Source organism: Pogoniulus pusillus, chromosome 36 (genome assembly GCF_015220805.1).
Source record: "Pogoniulus pusillus isolate bPogPus1 chromosome 36, bPogPus1.pri, whole genome shotgun sequence".
NCBI classification, from domain to species: Eukaryota; Metazoa; Chordata; class Aves; order Piciformes; family Lybiidae; genus Pogoniulus; species Pogoniulus pusillus.
The window spans coordinates 6752025-6780022 of NC_087299.1; the positions used below are offsets into that span (position 1 = coordinate 6752025).

General features: G+C 48.0%; 1 protein-coding gene across 1 annotated transcript; it reads left to right on the forward strand.

Annotated features, from left to right (window-relative positions):
- Nucleotides 1–1437: 1437 nt before the first annotated feature.
- On the forward strand, nt 1438–27976 carry SSU72 (SSU72 homolog, RNA polymerase II CTD phosphatase). Its single transcript, XM_064171853.1, has 5 exons — nt 1438–1669; nt 8371–8514; nt 21674–21813; nt 24347–24465; nt 26954–27976. The coding sequence occupies exons 1-5, from the start codon at nt 1590–1592 to the stop codon at nt 27053–27055; spliced, it is 585 nt and encodes a 194-aa protein (XP_064027923.1). The 5' UTR covers nt 1438–1589; the 3' UTR covers nt 27056–27976.
- The last annotated feature ends 22 nt before the right edge of the window (nt 27977–27998 follow it).

Sequence of the window (27998 nt, forward strand, 5' to 3'; positions counted from 1 at the left end):
GGTCTCTTCCAGCCTGGTTGGTTCTATGATGCTATGTATCAGGTAGTGACAGAACTTGGGGGAATGGAGCAAAGTTGGAGATAGGAAGATTTAGCCTGGAGGTGAGGAGGAAGTTGTTGAGCAGGAGAGTGGTGAGAGGCTGGAATAGGTTGCCTAGGGAGGTGATTGAGGCCCCATCCCTGGAGGTCATTGAATCAGAGGATGTTAGAGGTTGGAAGGGACCTAAAGAGATCATGAGTCCAATCCCCTGCTGGAGCAGGACAATACTAACCCAGAGGAACACATCCAGACAGGCCTTAAAGTCACTGCCCATGGCAGGGGGGTTGGAACTGGCTGATCCTTGTGGTCCTTTCCAGCCCTGCCTGATTCTGTGGTTCTATATGTGTGCTTGTAACATGAATTGTGGCTTGTGCCAGCATGAGGCTTGCAGGGCCGATGGAGCCATCCCACCTGCACCCAGCGCTGCAATCACATACACCTACTGCACAACTCTGTGTGAGTTTTGGGGTTCGTTTTGCAGGTCAGTGGATGAAAAAGACCCTTAAGATGATACTGTGAGTCCAAGCATTCCCTCGCTCTCCAAGGCTGGCACTTAACCATGTCCCTCAACACCACACCCCTGCGGCTTTGCAACCCCTCCAGGGCTGGGGAATCAACCACCTCCCCTGGCAGTCTCAGAGAGCCCTTTCAGTGAGTGAGGTCTCTTCTCATGCCCAACCTAAATGCAACCTTAGAATCAATCATAGAATCATAGAATCAACCAGGTTGGAAGAGACCTCCAAGCTCATCCAGTCCAACCTAGCACCCAGCCCTGTCCAGTCAACCAGACCACGGCACTAAGTGCCTCATCCAGGCTTTGCTTGAACACCTCCAGGGACGGTGCCTCCACCACCTCCCTGGGCAGCCCATTCCAATGCCAATCACTCTCTGAGAAGAACTTCCTCCTAACATCCAGCCTAGACCTCCCCTGGCACAACTTGAGACTGTGTCCCCTTGTTCTATTGCTGGTTGCCTGGGAGAAGAGGCTAACCCCGACCTGGCTACAGCCTCCCTTCAGGTAGTTGTAGACAGCAATGAGGTCCCCCCTGAGCCTCCTCTTCTCCAGGCTGCACACCCCCAGCTCCCTCAGCCTCTCCTCACAACAAGCGGCTGTCAAGTTCTGTGGTGTATTCACGGCCCAGGCAATGAGCCCCCGCCTGCGGGGGCCGCGCTAGGTTACTGCCACCGGCCCAGCGCCGGCTGGCGGCTGCGAGGCGGCGCAGAGCGAGGGGCGGCAGATCCGCACCGCCACCGCCGCGGGGCGCGGGCGGCGTAGGGGCGCTGCGGGGTCGGTGCCTTCTCTCCCCGCCTCGCTCGCTCTCTATGGCCGGCGGCGCGCTGGCTGCGCCGCTCCGCCCCACGCCTCTCTCGATGGTAGGCGGCGGCCTCCGCCTCCTGACGGCCGCCCGGCGGTTGGGCGCGGCGGGACGGTGCGGCCCTGCTGACACGTCCCGGCACCGCCCGCCGACGGCCTCCCGCCGCCATTTTGTGCGCGCCGCGGCCGGCGGGTGCGAGAGCTTGGGGAGCTGCGGGCTCTTGCCGGCGCCGCCATGCCTTCCTCGCCGCTGCGTGTGGCCGTGGTGTGCTCCAGCAACCAGAACCGTAGCATGGAGGCGCACAACATCCTCAGGTAAACAGGGCCTCACCGACTGCCCTTCCCTTCCTCCCTCCCGCCGGCGGCTCGGCCTGGCCGGGCCCGCTGTCGCCGGGCTCCATCTGCGCGTTCTAGGCCTGACGGCTGCGGACTGTCCCTCCAGACCGCGTCAGGGCTGCTGTAGCGCGGCCTGGCCGGCCCTGGAGCTGGGCCTTTGGGGCAGCGGAGCACCGGTGGCGGTCCGAGGCCGTGTTCGCGGCCTGCGCCTGACCCTGCCAGGCCTGCGGGCTTGGGGACCTCCTCCTGCTTGCGTCCCATCTCTTCCGGACCTTGCTTCTGGCTGGGTTCGCCGGAGTGGCGGACGCGGTGGGATCTGCTCCACCGTGGTCCGTGGACCTCCGGATCCAGTGCTGCCAAACAGGAGCTGGCGAGTTCGACAGGCTCAGAACAGCTCCCGTGTCTCGGCATCTGAAAACTGGAATGCTCCTTCCTTCTTCCCCCTTCCTACTCTCCTCTCCGATTTGTTTTTATTATTATTTTTTCCTTTAATTTCCCCTTTAATACATCTGAAGACTGAAATGGCTGAGTGAAAGGAAGCCTTCTCCTGTAGCAGGAGACCTGAGCAAAGCCGTTCGCTCCGGGATGTTAAATGTTTTCGAGATTATGAGGATTCATCTATTTAGCATTGCAGTTATTTTGAGCATGGCTGAATTCAGGCTGGGAGGTGGGAGACTAGGGACAGACTGACAGGAGAGACCTGAGCTGCCTCGAATCGCGTCCCTACATCTTCCTGTGCACTGCAGGGAAGTGCTGAAGGCCTACATTTTGTTGCTTGCTTCTCTTAAGAGTTATGCAAACTAACAATCACATTAAGATACACATAGCGTTAGCACAGGAAGCCAAACAGCTGTGTGTAAACTGTGTGTTGCACTTAAAAGAACAGCCTTGAAAGGGATAAACAGTAAAAGCATTTGTTCTGGCTGCCATCTTACTGCGAGCAGGATTTGATGCTGTTTAGTGCTTAAACTTGGCATCGGATGTTACCTGTGGCAGCTCTGTGCAAACATGATGTTACCAATAGCTGCTGGTGGAGGAAGGATGCCCTTCTGTTTTCCTGCTGGAACCGAGTTTTAATTGAAACCTGAGCACTAAGGGCAAATTAAATTGACTTCTATTTTCTAGCCTTTGATTCGTGTCTTCTGTTCTGTTCTTGCAGAAGAAATAAACCACTCCTACTGTGACCGATGCTCTCCTGGCAGATAGGGCAGGGAAATAATTTTTTGGAGTATTCTCAAGATCTCTAGTTAAGAATAGCTAAACAAACAAAAAAAAGAGCCAGACTGGAGATGAATTGTTCATGCTGCTCTAAAGGAGAAGCTAACCCATGCAATGAGAATGGTCATTTGCCAGTGAACTAAAGGCAGATGTCTTCATTAGCTCAAAGCCAGTCTGGTTTTACCTGTCCAGGGTAATGTCTTGCACTACAGTTTGAAAGAGCACATGATGGAAAAAAAGGAAGAAGAGTCAGGAAGAGATGTATCAGACAAGTTTATTTTGCTTTCTAAATGTCATGCCTAGTGCCTACTAAATCCTGAAATGAAATGTGTGATGGTTCATAGATTCATGGGATTATCTAGGCTGGAAGGGACCTTAAAACTCATCCAGATCAAACTCCCCTGCCATGGACAGGGACACCTCCCACTAACCCCAGGTTGCTCACAGCTTCATCCAACCTGGCCTCGAACACTTTCAGGGAGGGGGCATCCACAGCCTCCCTGGGCAACTTGTTGCAGTGTCTCACCACTCTCACTCTCAAGGATTTCTTCCTAATATCCAATCTGACTCCTCCTCAAGCAAAAGCAGTCTTGCAGAAATGCCTGAATTTTGACTTCTGTAATTGTAAAACACCAAATTGAGACCCCTGTGTATAACACCTAGGTGAAGTGTCTGCTTTGCCTGGGAGGCTCTGGCTGGAAGCACCTGCACTCCCATCACTTCTTGCTTTGATGTTTCTTCTTAGCACTTCTTGTAAATGCATGAAATTTAGGAAGTGATTAACACAGAACCACAGAATGTCAGGGGCTGGAAGGGACCTCCAAAGATCATGTAATCCACCCCCCCTGCCAGAGCAGGATCACCTCTACCAGATCACACAGGATTTAAACAACCTTGATTTAGCATCTTAATATACTTACATTTTACAACACCCTGAACTCAGAAAAGCAAAATTACAATACAGTTTTTCCACACACTTCAGCAGTTTGAGGAGGGGTTGGTGGTGTGTGTTAGGCTTTATTTTTCTTTCTTTAAGCTTAGCATAACATAATTAGTTACTTTATTTTGGGAAACTCGAACATTTTGTCCTTTTAAATTGCAGCAGTTCATTCTAAAAGGGTTTACTGTGAGCCTCATCTGCCAACCTCGATTTCAGATTCACCCTTTACTGTACCTTGGCATCTCTGTGCCTCTGAAAAACTAACACAGGTTGATGTTATTTATATCTAAATAATCAATCTACCAGATTCTGGTGTGTCTTGGTTCAGTACGGTTCCAGTTTTGTAGCATGCTTGCCTGTTTTCTCATTAACCAGGTTTTAAACTTGTTCTGATTTTCCAACAGAAGTCAGACTGAAAGTCTTTGGAAGTTTGGTGATAGATTAGTTCCAATCACCACAGGGGGATGGTGAGACCTTAAAGCAGAGAGGAGAGAGGAGCAATAAAGTCTACACAGGGAGACCAACTTTCCTTAAAGGCTGTCAGACTGGATTCCATCTCTAACCAATCTCCTAGGTCAAATTTTACTCAGCCTACATTTCTTTTACAAATACAATTTGTATTTAGGTCTTCTGGGGTATCTTTTGCCATAGAGTGAGCAGAGTTGTGCCATGAGTGTCCTTAGACGTGGAGGAGGAAGGGTAACACTGCTAAACTTCCTCATACAGTAACTTCAACATTTCAGTGTGCCTGTATTTATTAGGTAGTGTCCTGGATGGCCCTTACAAGGAAATTATTCAGAGTCTCAGTGTTCTCTGGTAACTTTATATTTTCAGGCTTCTCTAGTGTGGATCTCCTGTCTGTGCTACTACTGATAATGAAAACTTGTAGGGTGCTGATACTGCCCTAAGCTGCAAATCTATTTCTTTGCTTTAGGAGACTTGTAAGAAGTTAGGAGTGTAAATATAAGATACTTTAGTGGCAGTAAACAAATTGAAACATTGCAACCTCAGTAGCTGAAATTTCTATTTCACTTTGATGTCATAGTTTATTGCTCAATGTGGACATTGAGCTCAGGAGAAGTGATGCTGCACCCTTGCAATTGATGTGAGTTGTTAGCATCTGTCAGCTGCAGTGAAGAATTGAAATTTAATACTAATTGATTTGTAGGTTCAGAGAATGGTTTGGGATGGAAGGAACCTTGAATCATAGAATCAGTCATGATTGGGAAGGTACCACAAAGATCAGCCAGTTCCAACCCCCCTGCCATGGCCAGGGACACCCTACCCTAGAGCAGGCTGCACACAGCCTCATACAGCCTGGCCCTAAACACCTCCAGGGATGAGGCCTAAACCATCTCCCTGGGCAACCCGTTCCAGCCTCTCACCACTCTCATGCTGAAGAATTTCCTTCTCACATCCAGTCTGAATCTCCCCACCTCCAGCTTTGTTCCTTTCCCCCCAGTTGTGGCACTCTCTGACAGCCTACAAAGTCCCTCCCCAGATGTTTTGTAGCCCACTTCAGATCCTGGAAGGCCACAAGAAGGTCACCTTGGAGTCTTCTCTTCTCCAGACTGCACAGCCCCAACTCTTTCAGTCTGTCCTCATAGCAGAGGTGCTGCAGCCTTCTGAGCATCCTCGTGGCCCTTCTCTGGACACACTCCAGCATCTCCACATCCTTCTTGTAATAGGGGCTCCAGAGCTGGATGCAGTCCTCCAGGTGGGGTCTCAGCAGAGCGGAGTAGAGGAGGAGAATCACCTCCCTGGCCACACTTCTGCTGCTGCAGCCCAGGCTCTGGCTGGCTTTCTGGGCTGCAAGTGCACGCTCCTGGCTCATGCTGAGCTTCTCATCCAACACCATCCAGTTCCAACTCCCCTGCCATGGGTAGGGACACCTACCCACTAGCTCAGGTTGCTCGGGGCCTCATCCAGTCTGGCCTTGAACACTTCCAGGGAGGAAGCATCCACAGCCTCCCCGTGCAGCCTGTGCCAGTGTCTCCCCACTCTCACTGTAAATTAATGTATTACTGTGTAGGAATACTTAATGTAGGAAGTCTTAAAACATATTAATAAGCCCTCAAGAAGAAGGAAATGTTTTAATGTTGGGTTTTTTTTTATATATAGTAAAGCATTTCCATTTCACAGCTTATCAGTGATAGTGCCAACTACAAGGAGGGCACTGTTGCTGGTTGTTTTCCTGCTAAATGTTGTGGGAGGGTATGCAGTAAAATTAGTGATTTGTCCCCTGAAAATCTCTACCAGCTGAAATGGCATTGCAAGATTTGTTGTATTTGCTTTACTGTTCACTAATGCTTTTATCCTGGCTGTTGTGAGAAGAAAAGCTGGACTGTTATGACCTCTCAGGAAGCTGAAAAACATCCTAACCTAACAGGCACATGTGAGATCCCTCGAACAGTAATGAAATAAAAGCAAGATTTGGATCAAAGTTCACACCTTGGTCTGCATGGATTCGTATTTTTCCCTTTCAGTGCCTGGAACTGAGTGGCACCAACTCTGTTCACGTGTTAGGGCTTTGTTAGTGTAGTCCCATCTTAATCTCTGCTTTCAGCAGTGGTTGTGTCCCAGATGAGGAAGTCTTTGCAGTGAGCTCTGAGAGTCATTGGAGGGAAGTGCAGTGACTCTTCCCAGGTTCTTAAGTCTATAAACTCATGGGCACATGAGCAGTGCCTGTGGCCTCACTGTAATGACTTATGACTTAGACTGAGGTGAGCATACTTGCTGAAAATGCCATCTCTCTGATGGTTTTTGTTTGTACTTAGTACAATTGATAGTTTACATGCACTGATGGAGACAGCTTCCTGAAATTCCACATCATCTGTTAAGTATTTGAGCTTCACATTTCCAGCAGTCAGTGCTAGGATACTCTATTGTTGTGTCTTACCATCTACTCTTTATGGTCAAGTGGAAGCTCACCATTTCCCATCTTCTGAGTAGTTTTCCTAGGCCAAGAACCAGCACTAGGTACACATTGTTTTGTAGAAATGCTACACCACATACTTGATGACTCAATGAACATCTGTCCACCTGCTCACTAAAAGCAGGCTGCATTGAGCAGTGGCCCCATGCAACCATTCTGCCCTTTCTCCCAGCCTCCAACTGTTGCAAAAAAATGTGTTGAAACCTTTTCAGAAGATTTCCTAATTGTACATGTGCATAAAGTAGTGTCAGAGCTGTTAGCTGACAACAGCTGGTGTCAGAGCAGGAATTTCATGTCAGGAGTTCTGTTTAGGCTGCTTAAGGAAGTGATTTTCAATGAGTCAGTCACGTTAGAGGCACAAAGTCTCGAGGTGTGGAACTTCAGATGTCCAGCACTCTGGACAATAGCAAGAGTATTTTATCTTGTATTTGTCCATCATTAGTATTATTTAACCATTGTTGTTATGTATTTAGCTATTGCACCACCAGCAAACTAATCTTATTTGATCCTGTTATTCAACCAATCTATTACAGTGTTTCTTAATATTGAAGGATTTGTTGAGGTTCAAGAGGGTGTATTTAGATGGATCAGAACATTTTGGCATTATCCTTAAAGACAAGCAGGTTGCTGCCTTTTCTAAAGTGACAGTTATCAAACAAGTGGTTGTTCATAAGAATGGAATGAAGATCTCCCTGGCTTACCCAAGAGTATTTTAGGTACCAGCCAGCAGAATATCTGCCCCAGTTCTGTAAAGGTAATTACACAGCATGTTTGTCAGTCCACTTGAGGAGAGAGCCAGGCACACAAGTATTTGTACTGGGCTAATTAAATCACACTGGAGGTAGTTTTGGCAACAAAGTAAGGGAAATAATCTGGTTACTCCAGCAGGTTTAGCAGAAAGAGCTGTTCCTCAGTTGGTATTGTTACCTACTTTACCTACAAAAGCATCTGTCTATGCTGTATTGCCCAGGAGTGATCACAGAACTTGCTTGTTGCAAATCCAATATGCCTGGAAGCAGAGAAGCATCCAAAGCACTTTGTACCCTAAGTCTTTAAGACAGTGAAGTGTAGGTTGTCCTTTAGGAATATGCTCGTTGGATAATTTGGGCAATGTAGTTGGTAAGCATTGCCCGATTCAAAGAGTGGTTTGGGTTGCAAGGAACCTTGCAGATCATGCAGTTCCAGCCCCCTGCTGTGGGCAGGGACACCTCCCACTAGCCCAGGTTGCTCAAGGCCTCGTCCAGCCTGGCTGTGAACACCTCCAGGGAAGAGGCATCCACAACCTCCCTGGGTAACCTGTTCCACCCTCACTATAAATAATTTCTTCCTGATATCTGATGTAACTCTCTCCTCTTCCAGCTTCAATCCATTCCCTCTCACCCTATCACCACAAGCCCTTGTCAAAAGTCTGTCCTCTGTTACCCCGTCTGTTAGTGGAAGGCTGCTCTAAGGTCTCCCTGCAGTGTTCTCCAGGCTGAACAGCCCCAACTCTAATTCTACTGATTGCTAAGAAGCGTTTCTAGTGCTCTAATCTGGTGTTTGAAGTCTAATTGCCTTTCCTCTCCCCCTCCCCTCTCTGTCTTTCAGCAAACGAGGATTCAGCGTCCGCTCCTTCGGGACAGGGACTCACGTGAAACTGCCAGGACCAGCCCCCGACAAGCCGAATGTTTATGATTTCAAAACAACATATGATCAGATGTACAATGATCTGCTTAGGAAAGACAAAGAACTGTATCCCTGTGGCATGGCCTCCTTAAAAAATCCTATCTGGTTCATCCTTCAGAGGTGTAATTCATTATTTGGCATCATGCTTTAGGAACGTAGAGTTGCTCCACTGGCAAACTTCAAATGTTTTCAGTTTATAGGAGGTTTTTCCTTTTTTTTTTTTTCTCCTTTTTGCCCTTTTTTTTTTCATTTACAATGGGCCTCTAAATGCTCCCTTGTAAATTGCTCTCGAGTTACAATGCACACATTCAGAATGCTGCTTTGTAGTCTGTTAACGTGGTTAGCTCTTGAGTGAAAGCACATTAATGCTCTGGCAGATTGCCCATTGCCTCCCCTGCACTGTGGATCGTTTTCTCAGTGCAAAGACTGTGCTGATAATGGCTGCAGGAAGAGCGACCACCTCGACATTAATGTTGTATTTAGCTCAGACACTGACAGGTAAGGCTTACAGTATACTTTCTCTGGGAGAGAGGCTACCTTTCATTAAAGAGCTCACCCTTCTCACTGACAGTTTCTTGAGACATGATTTGATCTGTGCACTGAAAAAAACCCAACCCTCAGACTATATGATAAAAACTGGACATAGGAGAGCCCAAAACCAACTTTAATCCTGGACAGGGCTATGCACACTATTTAAAATCATGGCTAATGGCAAACTCCAGCGTGTTGAAACATCTGGATTTAAGGTTGGGATTTCCTGCTCTGGCAGGGGAGGGTGGACTTGATGATCTCTTTGGGTCCCTTCCAACCCCTAACATCTTGTCATCTCTTTTTAAGGAAACCTACAAAATTGGGGTACTCATTCTAGATAGTTTCTCAACAAGGAATCTAATGATAAGTAGGAAAGAAGAAAACTTACCCCTAATTAAGGAATTCAGTATATACTAAATTGCTACTTCAAAGATAGGGAACCTTGTAGAGTGAATTATCCCAGGGATTAATCTTAGCAATTTAATAGAGCAGTCTTTGCACTTAGTGGTGTGAGGCTGTGGATTTTTTTCCCTAAAAGTCTCAGGTATGGCCTTCTGAAAACGCAACAGTATTGTTAATGTGGCTTAAAGGTCTTAACTGCATCCAGACAGCCCTCTTTGCTTACATCTTTTTTGAAGAAGCTGGACTAAACAGCTTGTCAGAGATTAGAAAACCAGGAACATGATAGAATCTGCTTCAAGCTGTTACCCAAGGAGTCAGCAAACTCACTAACTTGAAATCTAGCTGTGCAGTTTGTGGTGGCACAGGTTATACTGTGGCTTACTTTTAAATTCTCTGTTTGCTGACCAGAAATAGTAAATCTGAGTTCCCTGAAGCCCCGAGGGTGGCAACTGGGTGTGGAACAACTAAGGGCTGGGCTGTTGGATTAAAGCTGTACAGCACAGTGAGAACTAATTAAACATTGGAATGCCTTCCTGGGTGGTGTTCCACACAAATAGCATCCTTTGCAGGGGTGTTGGTTCCCCAATATCTAATTAACAGATCCATTAAAAGAAAAACCAAATGTAGGCTCTAGTCTTAATGAATCACCTGTGTGATTTGCTGAGGGTTGGGGGTGGGTTTTGGGTTTTTTTAATCCCTCTGCCTATAAAGAGGATAGACCTTGCAAACCCATCTTAATGAGGTGTGCCATGTCTTGATTAAAAAAGAACTGCTTCAAAAGAAAACTCTTTGAATTGAGAAATCATTTTAACCAGCACTAATGACTTGGTGATTTCCTTGTTGCACTCTTCATTGCTGCTGTACTAAGTATGGCAATGCTTAGAGATCAAATCAACAGAAAGCCTACCTGGTACACCCCCCCCAGCCAGCATTTTTTTTTCTTTTTGGACTGACCTCCATGCTGGAGGTTTTTGTATTTGTAGCCTTGCAGTTAAACCCTTTCTCATGATCAAAGAAAGCAAGTTTAAGCGATAGCTCATACCAAGGAAATAGGGCAAGACCAATTAGCTCTGCAGCCTTGCACTTCTGATTCTCAGATAATGTAAAGCTTAGGTTTTCAGAGTGAAGAGTGTCAGTGCAGAAATCAGCTCCACTTCCAGAAATGGGTTTTGACAGTAAAAGCTTTGCCAGTTACCAAACCCACACCTCCTCGTGAGAGTTGTGGTGTGGTTTGTTGTGACCCAGGGTTGTATGGGCTCTCCTGTGGGGGTTTCTGGGTGAGCATTACTTCATAGAGTTTATAGACTCATAGAGAGGCTTTGGTTGGAAGGGACCTCAGAGGGTGATGGGCATGCAAACATGAGCTGCTGAAAGGTGGGAGGGCCTGCTCTTCTCGTGGGGTTTGGGTGGGACTGGTGTGGGGAAACAAAAGGAGGGGTGGGGCGGTTCTTCCCATGGTTTAGCTGCTTGTTCTGTTCTCCAGCCTTGCCTTCCTCAGCTAAGCAGAGGTCTGTCATCCATAACCTTTCCATGTGCTTTGAAATAGCTTTGTCTTGGTGACAGCTGTCTGCTTGTTCCCAAATTCCAGTGATGGGACACATGAAGTTGGAGTGCTCAGCATTCAGTCCTACCTTGCTTAGCAGTGATGTCCTTCCTCCAGCTCTGCATGCCAACGAGGTCCATTGTGATCACCGGATGTGCAGTGAAATCCTGGCTGGAAGGGACTTGAGACATTCTCTGGCCAGCCAAGTAAACGACCTCTATTTCAGAAAGCAAGTCTCAAACAGAAAGGAGCTTCTGCAGAAGCTCAGACACCAGGCAGCAGGGTTAAAAATAAGTTGAGAGGGAAAAGATGGGTTGAAATTTGTATTCACTTGTGGAAAGGGGGGGGAGCTATCAAAATCCCACTCTGCAGAGACTAAAAGCAGCTTCATTGCAGCTAATTAGTGAAATACAGAGCAGAAGCTCACATACCTGGAAGGCAGGGTGTTGAATTCCAGAGCAGAGGAATAAGGGATTAATGGAGCCAGGCACAGAGCTGCAGTTGAGTAGGTGGTTACAGGGTATGTGAAATGGAAGCACTTCAAAGTGTATTAAGATGTGGCAGTTAAACCTTTCAGTTAAAGTATCCACATCTGCTGCTGCTGCCTTTTTAGAACACAGTGCTTAGATTCCCTGAGTCACAGAATCCCAGCGTGGTGGGGGTTGGAAGGGACCTCTGGGTGATCACCCAGTCCAACCTCCCTGCTAAAATAGGGTCACCTGCAGCTGGTTGTCCAGGTGGCTTTGGAAGCTCTCCTGAGAAGGAGACTCAGCAGCCTCTCTGGGCAGCCTGCTCCGGCAGCCTGCTCCAGCACCCTCACAGCAACAAATTCTGTCCTGTTAAGGTGGAACATCCTGGGTTCCAGTTTGTGCCCGTTGTCCCTCGTCCTGATGCTGGGCACCACTAAGAAGAGTCTGGCCTCATGCTCTTGTCTTTTAGATAAGCATTGCTCAGATCCCCTCTGAGACTGCTCTTCTCCAGGCTCTACAGCCCCAGGGCTCTCAGCCTTTCCTCCTCACAGAGATGCTCCAGGCCCTCTCAGCATCTTCATAACCTCTACTGGACTCTCTGCAGTAGTGATAATCTTAGTGATTGCAATCCAGGTGTTTTCCTCTGTGAACTCCCATCTTTAAGCTGGCTGAGCTGTTGCTGGCATGTGGTGGCTGTGGGTGGTTGTTAATAGTATCTCCCACACTCAGAACAAGTGGACCCAGTTTCTTCTGCCATATACAGACCACTTTGCCAGTCAGTATTTGTAGCATTATGGTCCCACCATAGCTCATGTTTATCCCCCAGTTTTCCCTCTGTTATCTGGTAAGAGGCATTGTGGTAGGACATCAGTAGAGGAAAATGTGGTGGCTTTGGGGGGAATGTAGGCTTGAGGGAAGGCTGATGTAGAGCAGTTGCAGAATGGAAGTGATAGATCTGGAGCGGGGTCTGGCATGCACAAGATCTTCACAGGGTCTAGGTGGACAAAACTGCAATCTCTAGTTCCATGCAGATGATGAGGAGGGCCAGCAGAAGGCTATTGTTGAATTGTGGGGGAGAGCATTCTGTGCCCAGAAATTTTCAGTCCCACTCTAGGCACCATTCCCTGTGCCCATGAAGAGGAATGAATACAAAGAGAATTGGGTCAAGCTGAGAAGAGGGTGGATCCAGGAGTGAGGCTATAGAGAGGAATCACTTTCCTGTGTTTGTAGCATGGTGATGATGAAGGAGGGTCCTGCAGTGCTGAAGTCTTGGTCAGACATGGCTGCAGTTAGTTTTTTCTTGTAGAAACCTTTACATGTGCAGTCTCGGAGTCAAGCTTAGCTTTGTGGGGCAGTGCAGCTGGAGTATTAGGTCATCTCTTCCAGGGGGTTTCCTCTGCTCTGCCTTAACACTAGTACTGGAAGAATGAGATCAGCTTCTTGTGCAGTAGAAAGTTATTTGGCATCAGCCACAGAATTGATCCTTTGGTGCCTTAGAGTGCTGAAGTTAAGGTCATGTAAAGCAAACCTTCCAACACTTGGGTGTGGAAGTAGTAGTGAAATTTTGATGCTGCCTTTTTGTTTATTGACTTTGATGCTGTCAAAGGTACAGATCCCAGAAACTGAGTGAACTCTGTGCCAAATGTTTCTGATGATCAACATCTGAGATTGTTTATGTGTCACCTGCTGCCACGAAGTGGTTTGAAAGCTCACTTCTGTGTAGCTTGCCCACACAGTATGGCAGGAAACCTCTTGCAGCTGCTTCCAGAGGAGCCATTTGAAAGCTTCTAACAGAGGAAAAGTGAAAAGATTGTTTGGAAAATCTTGGATGCCTTTGGAAACCTGATCAATAACCCACATCTTGATAGGAGGAAGATCAGAAAAATGAGCAAGGTAAGAGAAATCTGAGTCAGATGGCCACACTCCTTGTACTCTGAGTGCACAAGAGTGTGTGCAGGCATGTGCTTCACGCCTCGGCAGAGTGCTTTGGCTCACGGTTTTGTGGAGGGTAGCCTCTGTCTCCTGTGTATTTCAGATGTCATTGTTCTGCCACTCGGGACCCAGGGGGCAGAGTTGTTTCACTAAATACAGCAGGGTATCTCTAGTGGGCCACCAAAGTATTTAGCAGCACAAGTTTGAAGGCTGGCATGGGAATGGCAGGAGAGGTGTGTGCCTAGTTTCTTATTTTCCTTTCATATATACAAGGGCTTGTGATGGGATGAGAGGGTATGGATTGAAGCTTGAGGAGGGGAGGTTTGGGCTGGAGATTAGGAAGAAATTCTTTCCAGTGAGGGTGGGGAGACACTGGGACAGGTTGCCCAGGGAAGCTGTGGATGCCTCCTGCCTGAGGTGTTCAAGGCCAGGTTGGATGAGGCCTTGAGTAACTTGGGCTAGTGGGAGGGGGCTTTGAACTAAATGATCTTTAAGGTCCTTTCCAAGACAAACCAATCTCTGAATCTCAGTAGAAAGAAGCTGACACAAGTGTGTTTATCTAACCCCACTCAATATAGAGTTGCTGCCATGGAATTATTGTTGGAGGGTCTGGTTCAAGGATACTGCTCATGTACAGGCAAGGAGTGTCTGAAGGGCTTCATATCCCAGCTAGGGCTCAGTTAGCCCTCAAAAAGTAATGTATCTGAGAGCTCTTCTCCAGTACTGAAACTAAGAGAAAGCAAAAGAGCAGTTTAATAGTAGTAAGCATTTAAATCCTTACCATTTCCAAATGTGATGCTGCTACTTTGTGGGGTACTTACTTTTGACTGATCTGCTATAAAGTAGTGTTAAAATCAGTTAATTAATTACTGAAGGCTTTTCAAGCTGTTTGAAGGAAGTTTAGACTGTCTTGCTGCCATGTACTTCTAATTAGCATAACATAGGTATCAGTAAACAAACCCAAAGTGATTTAAGTGCCACTTAGAGAAGACAGTAAAGTGGGGTGAAGATGGGGAGTGGGTGCAAGTGGTTCCAGCTGTTGCTGCCCAATGACAGCAGGGATAAGACTTGAGGATCTTTAGGATTTAATGTAAGAATACAGAAACACAAACCAGCAGGGTGAGAAGTGTCTACCCAAGGCACACAGGCTGTGTGTGTGTGAGCCTTGCAAAAAATGGGTTGTTGTTTAGCCTCTGGCTTAACCACATCCCTCTGTTCTTCAGGAGCCCTGTTTGTAGTGTTGCACTAAGGAGTGTTTGCTGCAGACCTCATCCAGAGTGTTTCTTGCTCTGCATGCTGCTGTTTATAAAGTGGTCCTGCTGGCTTTGTGAATGCCTTCTCAGGTTCCCTCAAATGTGTGAAATGAAATGGCTTAATTGATTTAAGTAATAGGTGTGTTTTGCTTTCTCTGAGTTACCCTTGGCAGCTGTAGCTCTGTTGAGTTGAAAATTAGCTTTGGGGTTTACAGTACAAAGCAGTGACAGCGATGGAAGCCACTTTGCAAACAGCCACTGCAGGCCCTCTTGCTCCAAGCCACCAATGGAGTGAAGAATGTTTTTTTTCACAGCCTTCTCTCCTCACACAGCCACCTTCCAAGTCCTTCCCCTTGCCCCATCCAATTTGTGCTGGAAGGTGTCCAGAGAAGGGCCACGAGGATGAGCAGAGGGCTGGAGCTGCTCTGCTGTGAGGAGAGACTGAGGCAGTTGGGGCTGTTCAGTCTGGAAAGGAGAAGGCTCAGAGGTAACCTTATTGTGGCCTTCCAGGATCTGAAGTGGGATACAAGAAAGCTGGGGAGGGACTTATTAGGCTGTCAGGTGGTGATAGGACTGGGGGGGAATGGAACCAAGCTAGAAATGGGTAGATTCAGACTGGATGTTAGGAAGAAGTTCTTCAGCAGGAGGGTGGTGAGAGCCTGGAAGGAGTTGCCCAGGGAGGTGGTGGAAGCCTCATCCCTGAAGCTGTTTTAAGGTCAGGCTGGATGAGCCTGTGGCCATCCTGATCTAGTGTGAGGTGCCCCTGCTCATGGCAGGGAGGTTGGAACTGGCTGATCCTTGTGATCCCTTCCAACCCTGACTGACTCTATGATTCTGAAAACTGGCACTTGCTTCTAAACCTGAGAGCAGCACTCCAGAGTAACCTGTGGTACTTGGGAACCCTCTTACAATTCCTTCTTGCCTGCTCACTGCTCCCAGTAATGATTTCTGTATTCCTTCATCACATGCCCAACACTTTACCAGGAGTTTGAGCTACCTTGCCAAGTCACCAAGAGATTGTAGATTGCAGCAGTCAAGCTCAGACTCCTCTAGAAGCACACCCTTGGGTGAGGTGCACAGTCAGGAGCAAACATGCTATGTCTGTCAAGTCATCCTGCCATGTTCTGCCTCTGCTGTCCTTGTCTTTCTGGTAGTCCCTTCAGCTTGTCTGTGCTAGCACTTCTCCAGCTCTTTCACACTGGACTTTGCCATTGCTCCCATTCTTTTCCCTTTGACAGCTTATATCTGTCCAGGCTCATCCTAGGAAGATCTTCAGAATGGGAGTGGTAAAATACTGAAACAGGTTGCCCAGGGATGTGGTTGAGGCCTCATCCATGGAGACATTCAGAGTCACACTTGATGTGGCCCTGGGCAGCCTGATCTAGCTTGAGGTGTCCTGCTAACTGCAGAGGGCTTGGACAAGATAACCTTTGAGGGTCCCTTCCAAGCTGATGCAATCTGTGAATCCTCAGCTGTAGTTTCAGCTGCTCAGCACTGACAAGTCATTGTCTGCATTGGAGATAATGAAGCCTGTGTCTTGCAATGCAGTGTGATGTGCTGAAATGTGTTAGGATAGAGAGGTAGCCATGAAATGTAGTTTCCTTACATGGTGCTTGGTATCCAAGTGGTGGTCTACAAGCTCTGAAGCACACATTCCTGTATGAGCATGCATCTTAGCTGGCCTAAGGTGGTGGCCCTTGCTCTCTGTCCACTCCCCTGAGCATCAAGCTCTGGGTTTGAACAGCTGTTAAAATATCTGCTGAATTAAGAGAGAGTGGGAAGCATTTATCTGTGTCCAGCTCTGACTTCAGTCCATCCTGTTTTCCTAAACTGCTCCTTCAGAAGTTTGCTCTCTTATTGTATCTCAGGACTGAGATGGCAGCTTCAGACCTCATCCATCCTAGTTACTGAGGGGAAAAACCCAACAGCTCACCATTAACCAGAGCTGGGCTTGGTTCCTGCTGCTCTGGGGTCAGAGGGAAGAGGATGGTGAGCTGCCTGCTGCTGAGTGGGTGGTAAAAGGCATTTCTGGGAGCTGTGACAGCCTTAAATGTGGGTAGCAGAAGTTGTGAAAGCTTTGAGGGCCTCCACACACATATGAAAGAGTAAGAAGTTATCTTCATCAGGACGTTGTGGGGCAGCCTCGGGTGAGGGTGTTCAGCTGTGGTGCAGCCTCAATGAGGGTGTTCAGTGTGGGGCAGCCTCAGTGAGGGTGTTCAGCTGTGGGGCAGTCTTGGGTGAGGGTGTTCAGCTGTGGGACAGCCTCAATGAGGGTGTTCAGTGTGGGGTAGCCTCGGGTGGGGGTGTTCCCCGTGAGCACAGACACTGGGTTAGTCTCCTTGGGGAAGCAGTGAACTCCCCTGCATTGAACAGCTTTAAGGCTTAGCTTGACAGGGTGCTGGAATCTCTCAGTTCAACTTCACTGTCACCTGGAGAAGTTGGAGCAGATGATCCTTGAGGTTCCTTCCAGCCTGGCATTTCATGAAAGAGCCACCTACAGCTACAGGGCTGTTTGTTGGAGCAACTCCACTGGTGCTGCAACATCATGTCCTCTTCATACCAAGTGCTGCCATTGCTGAACTGTTTTGTGTCATTGTGTTTATGTCATGGATCCCTTTAGCATGTTACTCCAGTAAAGGTAATACCAGGATTGGACTGGCTAAAACTGGAATGGGTTCCTTGTACCCATAGTTTGCAGCAGGTGAAGGTCTCTTGGGTAAATAGAGGCATGTTTCATTGCCTTTCTGAGCCATGGGAGTGTTAAGGAGGCTGCCAGACAACAGCACTGAAAGGTGAACATTCTGTTGAGTGCCTTCTGGAGAAGTGAGTGCAGAAAAGAAAGGGCAGCAGATGCATAGGATAAGGAGCATGGAGTTGGAATCTGTTGGAAGGAAAGCAAAGTCTGACTTAAATGATTCAACATCTGGTGGTGTAGTGGAAACCATTAATAAGATGATCCAAGGGCTGGAGCACCTCTGCTATGAGGACAGGCTGAGGGAGCTGGGGGTGTGCAGCCTGGAGAAGAGAAGGCTCCAGGGGGACCTTAGGGCTGCCTGCCAGGACCTGAAGGGATCCTGCAGGAAGGCTGCAGAGAGACTTTTCCTGAGGGTGTCTAGAGACAGGCCAAGAGGGAATGGTTTGAAGCTGAGGGAGAGCAGGGTTAGACTGGAGCTGAGGAAGAAGTTCTGCAGCACAAGGGTGGTGAGACTTTGGATCAGGCTGCTCCGGGAGGCTGTGACTGCCTCCTTCCTGTGAGTGTTGAAGGTCAGGTTGGATGAGGCCTTGAGCAGCTATGTCTAATGGAGAGGTGTCCCTGCCCATGGTGGCAAGGTTGGAGGTGATGTTCCTTCCAATCTGAGCCATTCTGTCATGTTCTTCACTTGAACTCCTGAAGAGAAAGAAGCTGAGTTATGGTGATGTATTTAAAACCATTCTGCATTGAAACCCAGCAGACAGTGATAGGACTGGGGGGAATGGAGCAGAGCTGGAAATGGGTACCTTCAGACTGGATGTTAGGAAGAAGTTCTTCACTATGAGGATGATGAGACCTTGGAATGGGTTGCCCAGGGAGGTGGTGGAAGTAACTGAAGTAACTATGTGGGACCTAAGCCCCTAAAGAACTTTTATCAGATTGAAAGGCTCACAAAGTGAGGAGGAAGTTATTGAGCATGAGAGTGGTGAGAGCCTGGAATGGGTTGCCCAGGGAGGTGGTCGAGGCCCCATCCCTGGAGGTGTTCAAGACCAGGCTGGACAAAGCTCTGGCCAGCCTGATGTAGTGTGAGGTGTCCCTGGCCATGGCAGGGAGGTTGGAACTGGCTGATCCTTGTGGTCCCTTCCAACCTTCACTGATTCTATGATCCTGCAGATCACATCCTGCTGCTCACTGAACCGATGCTGTCCTGGTAGTTGGGATGGTTTGCTTTTGTTGGTTTGGGTTTCCTTACAGGTGCAAAACAGACAACCAAGTCTGAAAGTGTCAGGAGTCTTTAACTGCTTATTTCAGGCTCCTTTTAGAGGCAGATGGACCCTTAGAAGGAGAGGGAGAGGAAAAAAAAACCCTAGCTGCAAGTTGGCAGCAAAAAGCTTGCCTGTGAAGCTTGACTGTGTGGGCTTCTTGAATATGCGTAATTCTGTCTCCAAGCTCAGTCAGGAAAGCTAGGGGACAGCTGCCAGCAACATTTTATCCTAGAAAGGGAAAAAAAGCCCCAAAAAAAGAGTGTGGGATGTTGAGGTTTTATTTTTTCCCCCTTTTGAACTGCATGATGCAGAACTGAGAGGAGTGTAGAGCCCAGAAAGGGCTCACCTTCAGCCTGAGCGAGGCGTTCAGTGTGCAAGTGCCTGGTTGCAGTTGTTTGGATGCTTTGCCAGTAACCAGAGGTCCAAATTTGCTACGTGGAAGTGATTGATTTGGATTATTCCCCCCAGCAAAACAAACCCAAAGGGAGTTTACAGGGGTGCTGTGAGGAAGCAGTGGGTGCTGGTGTGATAGCTTTGGGCTAGAAAGGATGATCTTTGAACTGTACAGGGAAGGAAGGGTGGTAAAAGGAGGTTGGGAATGAGCTGAAAAGGAGAAGTCAGTTGGCTTAGAGAGAATTTTAGTTCAGATTTGGGCCCCTTGCTCCAAGAAGGATATTGAGGTGCTGGAGCAGGTCCAGAGAAGAGCCAAGAAGCTGGGCTGGAGAAGAGGGCTGGTGAAGAGGAGCTGGGGAACCTGGGCTTGTTCAGCCTTGAGAAGAGGAGGCTGAGGGGAGACCTCATTGCTCTCTACCTCTCTCTGAAATGAACTTGGAGCGAGGTGAGGCTTGGTCTCTTCTCCTGAGTAACAAGTGACAGGACAAGAAGAAACGGCCTCAAGTTGCACCAGTGGAGGTTTAGGCTGGACACAAGGAACAGTTTCTTCTCTGGAAGGGTTGTCAAGGGCTGGAACAGACTGCCCAGGGAGGTGGTGAAATCTCTGTCCCTGCAGGGATTTGGAAAGCTGTGTAATGTAGTTTAGTGGTGGACTGGGCAGTGCTGGGTTAGAGCTTGGACTCAATCATCTTAAAGGTCTCTTCCAGCCTCCATGACTCCCAAGTCCTAGGATGGACTTGGCAGTGCTGGAGTAGAGCTTGGACTCAGTCATCTTAAAGGTCTCTTCCAGCCTCCATGACTCCAAGTCCTAGGATGGACTGGGCAGTGCTTGGTTAGTGCTTGGACTCAGTCATCTTAAAGGTCTCTTCCAGCCTCCATGACTCCAAGTCCTAGGTGAAACATGAACAGATTTATCTGTTTGTGATAGGCACTCAGCTTGTGAGTCCAAATGGAAAGGCTCTGAAGTAGTTAAGTCCAGTAACACAGGACAGAACTGACCTTTTCCCTACACCCCAAACTCCTACAGGTAGGAAGATGGTTTTAATTTTTACTACAGCCTAAACACTTGAAAGAAAAGCTTTGGAGACCATTTGCTTGAGAACCCTTCTTTGGAGCACATAGATTAGCAGATACAGTTCTGGTGACCTAGGGCAGAGGAGCCTGAGATCCCAGAGGGCAACTGCAAAAAGGCAGAGAGAGAAAGTTGTTGATCTTTTGTTAACAGAAGCTTAGGATTGTTCTGTGGGAAGAATTAAGACACCTGCCAGGTGTGTGTATGACCTTTGCAACAAGGACACGGGCCAAGATCACCTCTTACATGCTAAGCATAAAGGCTTTCTGCTCAGAATCCTTCTGTTATCTCAAGGAATTAGGCTGTTACCCTTCCTGCTATTTTAGTTTTACAATATATACTTAGGTGGCTAAAAATACTGCTGCTTCAAAGGAAGGAAGAGATGGCAGCATTTCCCAGGCTTCCTCAATTCAAATCTTGCCTGATCTTCTCATTCACCCATGGAACTTTGCCTTTGCTTTTAGTCAAGTGAGCAGATCTGGATGACAGATCAACCCTGGTGTGCTCCCAATGAAGCTGCATGTCCCAGAAGGCTAAGAAGACAGTGGGCTGAGCCCTTCCTCTCTGAAAGGGGGCTACAGGATGCAAATTTGAGCCGGGAGGTTACAGCACCCAGCACAAATATAGCTCCCAAGCAGCAGCTAACAGATTCCTTTCACACAGTGAGTGAAGTTCTGACAGGCATGAAGTCAGTCAGTGGTTGGGGGTTTTTTTCTTCATTCCCATTTCTGTATCTTGGGATATTTTTAAGGGACTCTGCTTCTGTGATTGATTTCACTTGCTTTGGAAGTTGAGTTGCGTAAGCCTGGAGGCCTTGAGTGGGACTTGCTGCAGATGTGGACACAAGAAACATCACCTAATTGACTTTGAAGGGCCAGGCCTCTGGAGTGAGGGGCAGTGACTTGAGGGAATGTAGGACACACTGCTTGTGCAACAGCTGAGAGTGCTCCAAGCATTGTGGATATAAAAATAGTTGCCCAAGAGAAGTTGTCCTTCTGAAGAACTCTCTCCTTAAGGCCTCTTTAAAGCTGGCTCTGCCATTGTGCTGCTGACTGACAGCTCTCTTAAAATCTTTCTAAATGCAGACATAATTGTGTCCAGCTCTGGTGTCCTCAGCAACAGAAGGACACAGAGCTCTTGGAGCAAGGCCAGAGGAGGCCACAAAGATGATCCAAGGTCTGGAGCACCTCTGCTGTTAGGACAGGCTGAGGGAGCTGGGGATGTGCAGCCTGGAGAAGAGAAGGCTCCAGGGGGACCTTAGAGCTACCTTGCAATGCCTGGAGGGATCTTCCAGGGAGGTGCAGAGTGACTTTTCCTGAGGGTGTCTAGAGACAGGCCAAGGGGGAATGGTTTGAAGCTGAGGGAGAGCAGAGTTAGATTGGAGCTGAGGAAGAAGTTCTTCAGTACAAGGGTGGTGAGACTGTGGAATAGGCTGCCCAGGGAGATTGTGGCTGCCTCCTCCTTGGATGTGTTGAAGGCTAGGTTGGGTGAAGCCTTGAGCAGCTATGTCTAATGGAGAGGTGTCCCTGGCCATGGTGGGGAGGTTGGAGTAGCTGATCGTCGAGGTCCTTTCCAACCTGAGCCATTCTCTGATGAATTCACCTTGTGCTGGTGGTTTCCTCCAAGCCATGACTTTTCTTGAAGTACTGGTTCTTAACTCAAGCAACCTCAGATACACACAGAATGGAATTTTACACATGTTGGACAGAAATAAGAGAATCAAGCCACGACCAGAAAGATTCCAGAACTGCAAAGACGTTTTTGACTTGATCCTAACGTGTGAAGAAAGAGTCTATGATCAAGTAGTAGAAGGTAAGGACCTTGAACTGATAAAGTTAACTTTGAGTGGTTTTTTTTTCCCCCCTTCCTGCTCCCTGAAGGCTGGAAATGCCTCAGTCTCCTGAGTGCTGCTGCTGGAACATCAGCCAGGGACAAGAGCTCCCAAGTCTGTTGGTGTAGACCTTGTGTCCTAGAGGAGTGATAGCTGAATGCTTTGTTCTGAAAGATGCTGGTGTTGGCAACTACCCAGAGTGTGTACAGCAATGTGAAAGGCTGACATAAGGAAACAGCAAGCATTTGGAGGCACTCAAACACATTTGGGGTTTGAAAATGCTCATGGATCTAAAAGTGAGCAAGTTTGTGTGTGGTGAATGTTTTTTTCACCTTGAGTTGGTGAAGAAACAAAGCCTGAGCTGTCTTCCTCGTGCCACTCCCTTCTCTGCAAAAGACTTCCTCTGATCCTCTGCTGTGAGGGCAGGCTGAGAGAGTTGGGGCTCTTCAACCAGGCTTCCAGGAGACCTTGGAGTGGCCTTGCAGTATCTGAAGGGGGCTCCAGGAAGGCTGGGGAGGGAGTATTGACAAGGTCTTCTAATGACGGGATGAGGAGGAATGGGTTTGAACTGGTAGAGGGAAGATTGAAATTGGATGTTAGGAAGAAATTCTTTGCAGTGAGGGTGGTGAGAGACTGGCACAGGTTGAGGGTGGTGAGACACTGGCACAGGTTGCCCAGGGAGGCTGTGGAGCACAGAAGCACCCAATGTGATCGATCACATTGGGTGCTTCTGTACTCCACAACCTCCCTGGAGGTGTTCAAGAGTAGGTTGGATGGGCAACCTGTTCTAATGAGAGGTGTTCCCGCCCATGGCAGGGGGTTGGAACTGGATGATCTTCAAGATGCCTTGCAAGCCAAACCATTCTGTGATCTACCAAGCAGTTGATCCATGACAAACAGCTCCTGTACAGGTGGAGAAGCTGTTCCCCTGCGTGATTAACGCTGCAGACACGCCACAGCTTTGCCCTCTGATGAGTCAGTCAGAACACGCCAGAAGAAGCTCAGCTGGGGATTGGGCTCTGCATGAGCACAATGCAGCAAGCTTGAGGAGAACTCACTCAAAGTCATGGGGTTTTGGGAATGACTCAGTTGGCTCCTGGGCTGAGAACTCTGCTTCTGGAAGCGCTGGGTGCAAGCTCATGAGAGGTTGGAGGTGTTTGCTTGACGCTGAAAGACCAACCAGCTGGACTGGTGTCATGCATGTCACTTGCAAGGTTTGTTGCCTTGCCTTTTCAGCCCTTGGTGGCCACGTCACAAGCAATACAGAGCACAGTTGAGGCTTCTCCAAGCTGAGTAATTAGTGTCCTGAATGCTTAAGTGCTTGAAGTTTGTTGGTAGGTTCTGGGAGCAGCTACTCTGGATCTTAAATAGCTTCATAGAGAAAGCAGCTTTCGCTCTGGTGTTTTGGGTGAGACTTCTGAAGAAGGGAAATGAAGAGCAACAACCTCTGGCTCATTTTTAAGTTCTCTGTCTTTGACTTCATAACTGATCAAAGACAGAAAGACTTGAGTGCAGCCAAATGTCTCTAGGTGTGAGAGCTGACATTGCACAACAGAGGGAGACGAAGAGCAACAACCACTGGTTTGTTTTTAGGTTGTTTATCTCTGACTTCACAACTGACCAAAGAAAGGAAGACTTGAGTACAGGCAAATGTCTCTAGATCTGAAAGCTGACACTGCAGAACAGAGGGAAGTGAAGAGCAGCAACCATTGGCTCATTTTTAGGTTGTCTATCTCTGACTTCATAACTGACCAAAGAAAGGAAGTCTTGAGTACAGTCAGATGCCTCTAGATCTGAAAGCTGACATTGTAGAATCAAGGCAAATGAAGAGCAACAACCACTGGCTCATTTTTAAGTTGTCTATCTCTGACTTCATAACTGACCAAGGAAAGGAAGACTTGAGTATGGCCAAATGTCTCTAGATCTGAAAGCTGACATTGTAGGACAGAAGCCTCAACAAGTTTGCCAAAATGAAGTTGCAGAATGGGGTTAGGAGACAACAGTGTAGTGTTGTAGGGAGGTTATGTCAGAGAGGCATAACGGTAATGCTTGGGGGGGTTAGTGGGAAGTGGATGTTTTCTTTTGCCTGCTTCACTCCATTTGAATAAGCAGAACACAGGAAAAGTGGAATGTTCTAATATGACTGAGTGCTCAGCTGGGGGCTCACCTTGCAGGGTGCACAGTGCTTGGGTTTTTTTTCTAAGAAACAAGCCATTAAAACTCAACCAAGGGAGAAAGCCCCAAATCAGTTTTGGCTTTTGAGAGTCTTTAAAGACTGTCAGAGTTAGGTGAGTGATAACTTCACCTGACCAAGGCAAACTCACTGTCAAGAGCCTCCCACAAAAACACAACTCTTTCATTTCCAAAACCCAGCTCTTGTTTTTCAAGACAACATTAAAGAACCAATTGTCTAACAGCACAATTTGGAGAGGACAGAGGTGGAGAGTCTGATGTCTGCTCTGGTATGATCCTATTCCACCCAAAGTGTTGTTCCCTGTGCTTTGTTTCAAATAGATTTAAATTCCAGAGAACAGGAGACGTGTCAGCCAGTACATGTGATCAACGTGGACATTCAGGATAACCACGAGGAGGCAACCCTGGGAGCTTTCCTTATCTGTGAGCTCTGCCAATGTGTAAGTATCACAGTATCACAGTATCACCAAGGTTGGAAGAGACCTCACAGATCATCAAGTCCAACCCTTTACCACAGAGCTCAAGGCCAGACCGTGGCACCAAGTGCCACGTCCAGTCCTGCCTTGAACAGCTCCAGGGATGGTGACTCCACCACCTCCCCGGGCAGCCCATTCCAGTGCCCAATGACTCTCTCAGTGAAGAACTTTCTCCTCACCTCAAGCCTAAATTTCCCCTGGCACAGCCTGAGGCTGTGTCCTCTCGTTCTGGTGCTGGCCACCTGAGAGAAGAGAGCAACCTCCCCCTGGCCACAACCACCCCTCAGCTAGTTGTAGACAGCAATAAGGTCACCCCTGAGCCTCCTCCAGGCTAACCAATCCCAGCTCCCTCAGCCTCTCCTCGTAGGGCTGTGCTCAAGGCCTCTCCCCAGCCTCGTTGCCCTTCTCTGGACACGCTCAAGCATCTCAATGTCCTTCCTAAACTGGGGGGCCCAGAACTGAACACAGTACTCAAGGTGTAAAGAGGCTTTGTTGCCCTTGGACCCATCTGACTTGCCATCTTGGACCCATCTGATTCCACAGTTAGTGCTCCTTGAAGGTGCTGCAAACATTCAGTGAAACCCATGTCAGGAGAGCTTAAGCTTCCAGATTCTTGTGGTTTCTGGAGCTGTTAAGCAAACAGATGAATTGGAGCAGGGTTCATGGTTTCCAAAGTGCTCTATGTGTGCATTTGAACTGGCAGAGGGGAGATGTAAACTGGATGGTAGGAAGAAGTTTGTTACAGTGAGGGTGGTGAGATACTGGAACAGGTTGCCCAGGGAGGTTGTGGAGCACAGAATGGGATCTTTGATGACATTCAGTGCTTCTGTGCTCCACAACCTCCCTGGAGGTGTTCAAGGCCAGGGTGGATGAGACCTTGAGCAACCTGTTCTAGTGCCTGTGGCAAGGGGTTGGAGCTGGATGAGTTTTGAGGTCCCTTCCAACCTAAACCTTTCTACAGTTCTAAAGAAGACTCCAGGAGGACCTTAGAGCTGCCTTGCAATAGCTGAATGCATCCTCAGGAAGGCTGCAGAGAGACTTCTCCTGTGGGTGTCTAGAGACAGGCCAAGGGGGAATGGTTTGAAGCTGAGGCAGAGCAGGGTGAGACTGGAGCTGAGGAAGAAGTTCTTCAGTACAAAGGTGGTGAGGCTCTGGAACAGGCTGCCCGGGGAGCCCGGGGAGCCCGTGGATGCCTCCTTCCTGAGGGTGTTGAAGGCCAGGTTGGATGAAGCCTTGAGCAGCCAAGTCTAGCTAAGAAGTGTCCCTGGCCATGGTGGGGAGGTTGGAGTAGGTGATCTCTGAGGTCCCTTCCAATCTGAGCCATGCTGTGATGATTCTCTGACTGGAAGCAATGTGTTGACAGCATGTAGAAAAAGCAGTATTGCAATGCCCCTGTTAATAAGCTGCATGGAACCATTCTGCTGTTCAGCCCATGCTCAAAACACTGCCCATGGCAAAAGCATCCATTCCAAAAGCAGTTGTAGCTGCATTCTGAATCACAGCATCCTTGAGGAACATCCTCTGTAGGTGTATTTCAGAGTCCCACCTTGTGTGTGTGATGTGGAAGGTGAAAATGGAGCTTCCTATCATCCCTATCCAGGGGCCCCAGCCCTTCAGGTGAGACAAAAATAAGCTGTGCTCAGAACAATGAAGAGAACAGAAAGGATCTGTGTCCTTCACACTGTGCAAGCTGATGAGTTCACCTCTTCCAGTGTGGCAACAGGCTGGGTTTTTTTCACTCCAGCCTGCGTGAGCTATTCTGGTCTTAAATCCTTCCCAGATTCAAAGAAGCCTGAGAGGGTTCAAGCACTTGAAATTCTAGCCTTCTGTTCAGTGTGCCTGCAGCTATTCTGAAGCTCCTGGTTGCTATCTAGTGAGGATGGCTGTTGCCTACTCAACAAAGTCCCAGTGAAGTGCCAGTTCAGAGGGTTGGAGTGGGAAGGAGATGCAGATAAACATGGTGCAGGATACGCTGGGGAATCTCAACCTGCTGCTTTACATCCCACAGCCAGCCAAAAACATTGGACTGTTGGCAGTTAATCATAGAATCAGTCAGGGTTGGAAGGGACCACAAGGAGCAGCCAGTTCCAACCCCCCTGCCATGCTCAGAGACACCCTACCCTAGAGCAGGCTGCACACAGCCTCAGCCAGCCTGGCCTTAAGCATCTCCAGGGACAGGGCTGCAACAACCTCCCTGGACAACCCATTCCAGGCTCTCACCACTCATGCTGAAGAACTTCCTCCTCATGTCCAGCTTGAACCTCCCGACCTCCAGCTTTGCTCCATTCCCCCCAGTCCTGTCACTCCCTCACAGCCTCAAAAGTCCCTCCCCAGCTTTTTTGTAGCCCCCCCACCCTTCACTGAAAGGCCAGTTACCTAAACAACATCCTAACCCTTGGACTCCCAACTCCTTAATGATTTGGTGGTGTTTTTTTTTTTCTCCCTCTTCTAGATACAGCACACAGAAGACATGGAAAATGAAATAGATGAGCTGTTACAGGAATTTGAAGAGAAAAGTGGAAGGACTTTTCTTCATACTGTCTGCTTTTATTAAAGCACATCTGTCTCCTTAGGCCTTAATCCAGATGAGGGAAGCATGTGTTTAAAGTTCTGATTATACTGTATTTTCTTCCTGGAAAATGAATATTGATTGGGTTTTTTTCCCCCACCTTCCTTTCTTTCTCCCTTTCTTTCTCCCTTTCTTCCTTCCTTTCTCTCTTCCTTTCTCTCTTCCTTTCTCCCTTCCTTTCTCCCTTCCTTTCCCCCTTCCTTTCCCCCTTCCTTTCCCCCTTCCTTTCCCCCTTCCTTTCCCCCTTCCTTTCCCCCTTCCTTTCCCCCTTCCTTTCCCCCTTCCTTTCCCCCTTCCTTTCCCCCTTCCTTTCCCCCTTCCTTTCCCCCTTCCTTTCCCCCTTCCTTTCCCCCTTCCTTTCCCCCTTCCTTTCCCCCTTCCTTTCCCCCTTCCTTTCCCCCTTCCTTTCCCCCTTCCTTTCCCCCTTCCTTTCCCCCTTCCTTTCCCCCTTCCTTTCCCCCTTCCTTTCCCCCTTCCTTTCCCCCTAAAAACCTTTTCTGTGTCTGTTATGGTTTTGTTTGGGGTATTCTGTCACAGGTAGGCAGAGATACTGGTTGGGGTTGTACATAGGAGAGGGTTAAAAGTATACACAAAGGCCACCTATTTAAATATGAGAAGTGTTTCTTTGGCTCCTACTTTAATTATTTACAAGTAGGGTTTTAATTCTAAAGAGAATGTTTTGTTGAATATAAGTTTATAATGTATTTTTTTTTGTCCAGCTTACAAATTTATTTCATTTCAGTTTGTGCTTTTGTTGGTTGGGTTTGGGGTTGTTTTTTTTATGTTCATGTGACAGAATGGCTGAACTCTGTGAGGATGTGAATGGAACAGTGGGAAAAAAATGAGTATCTGTATATTATTAGCTATAAAGTTGGAAGCATCCAATAAAAATGAAAAGCCTCTAAAGCCTGCTTCTTTTCAAAGGATC

Excerpts from the sequence above, each read along its gene's own strand:
- SSU72 (XM_064171853.1), top strand. The coding sequence starts at position 1,590 with ATGCCTTCCTCGCCGCTGCGTGTGGCCGTGGTGTGCTCCAGCAACCAG. Across the intron at positions 1,670-8,370 it reads GAGGCGCACAACATCCTCAG|CAAACGAGGATTCAGCGTCC; the intron begins GTAAACAGGGCC and ends TCTGTCTTTCAG. Across the intron at positions 8,515-21,673 it reads CTTAGGAAAGACAAAGAACT|ATACACACAGAATGGAATTT; the intron begins GTATCCCTGTGG and ends AAGCAACCTCAG.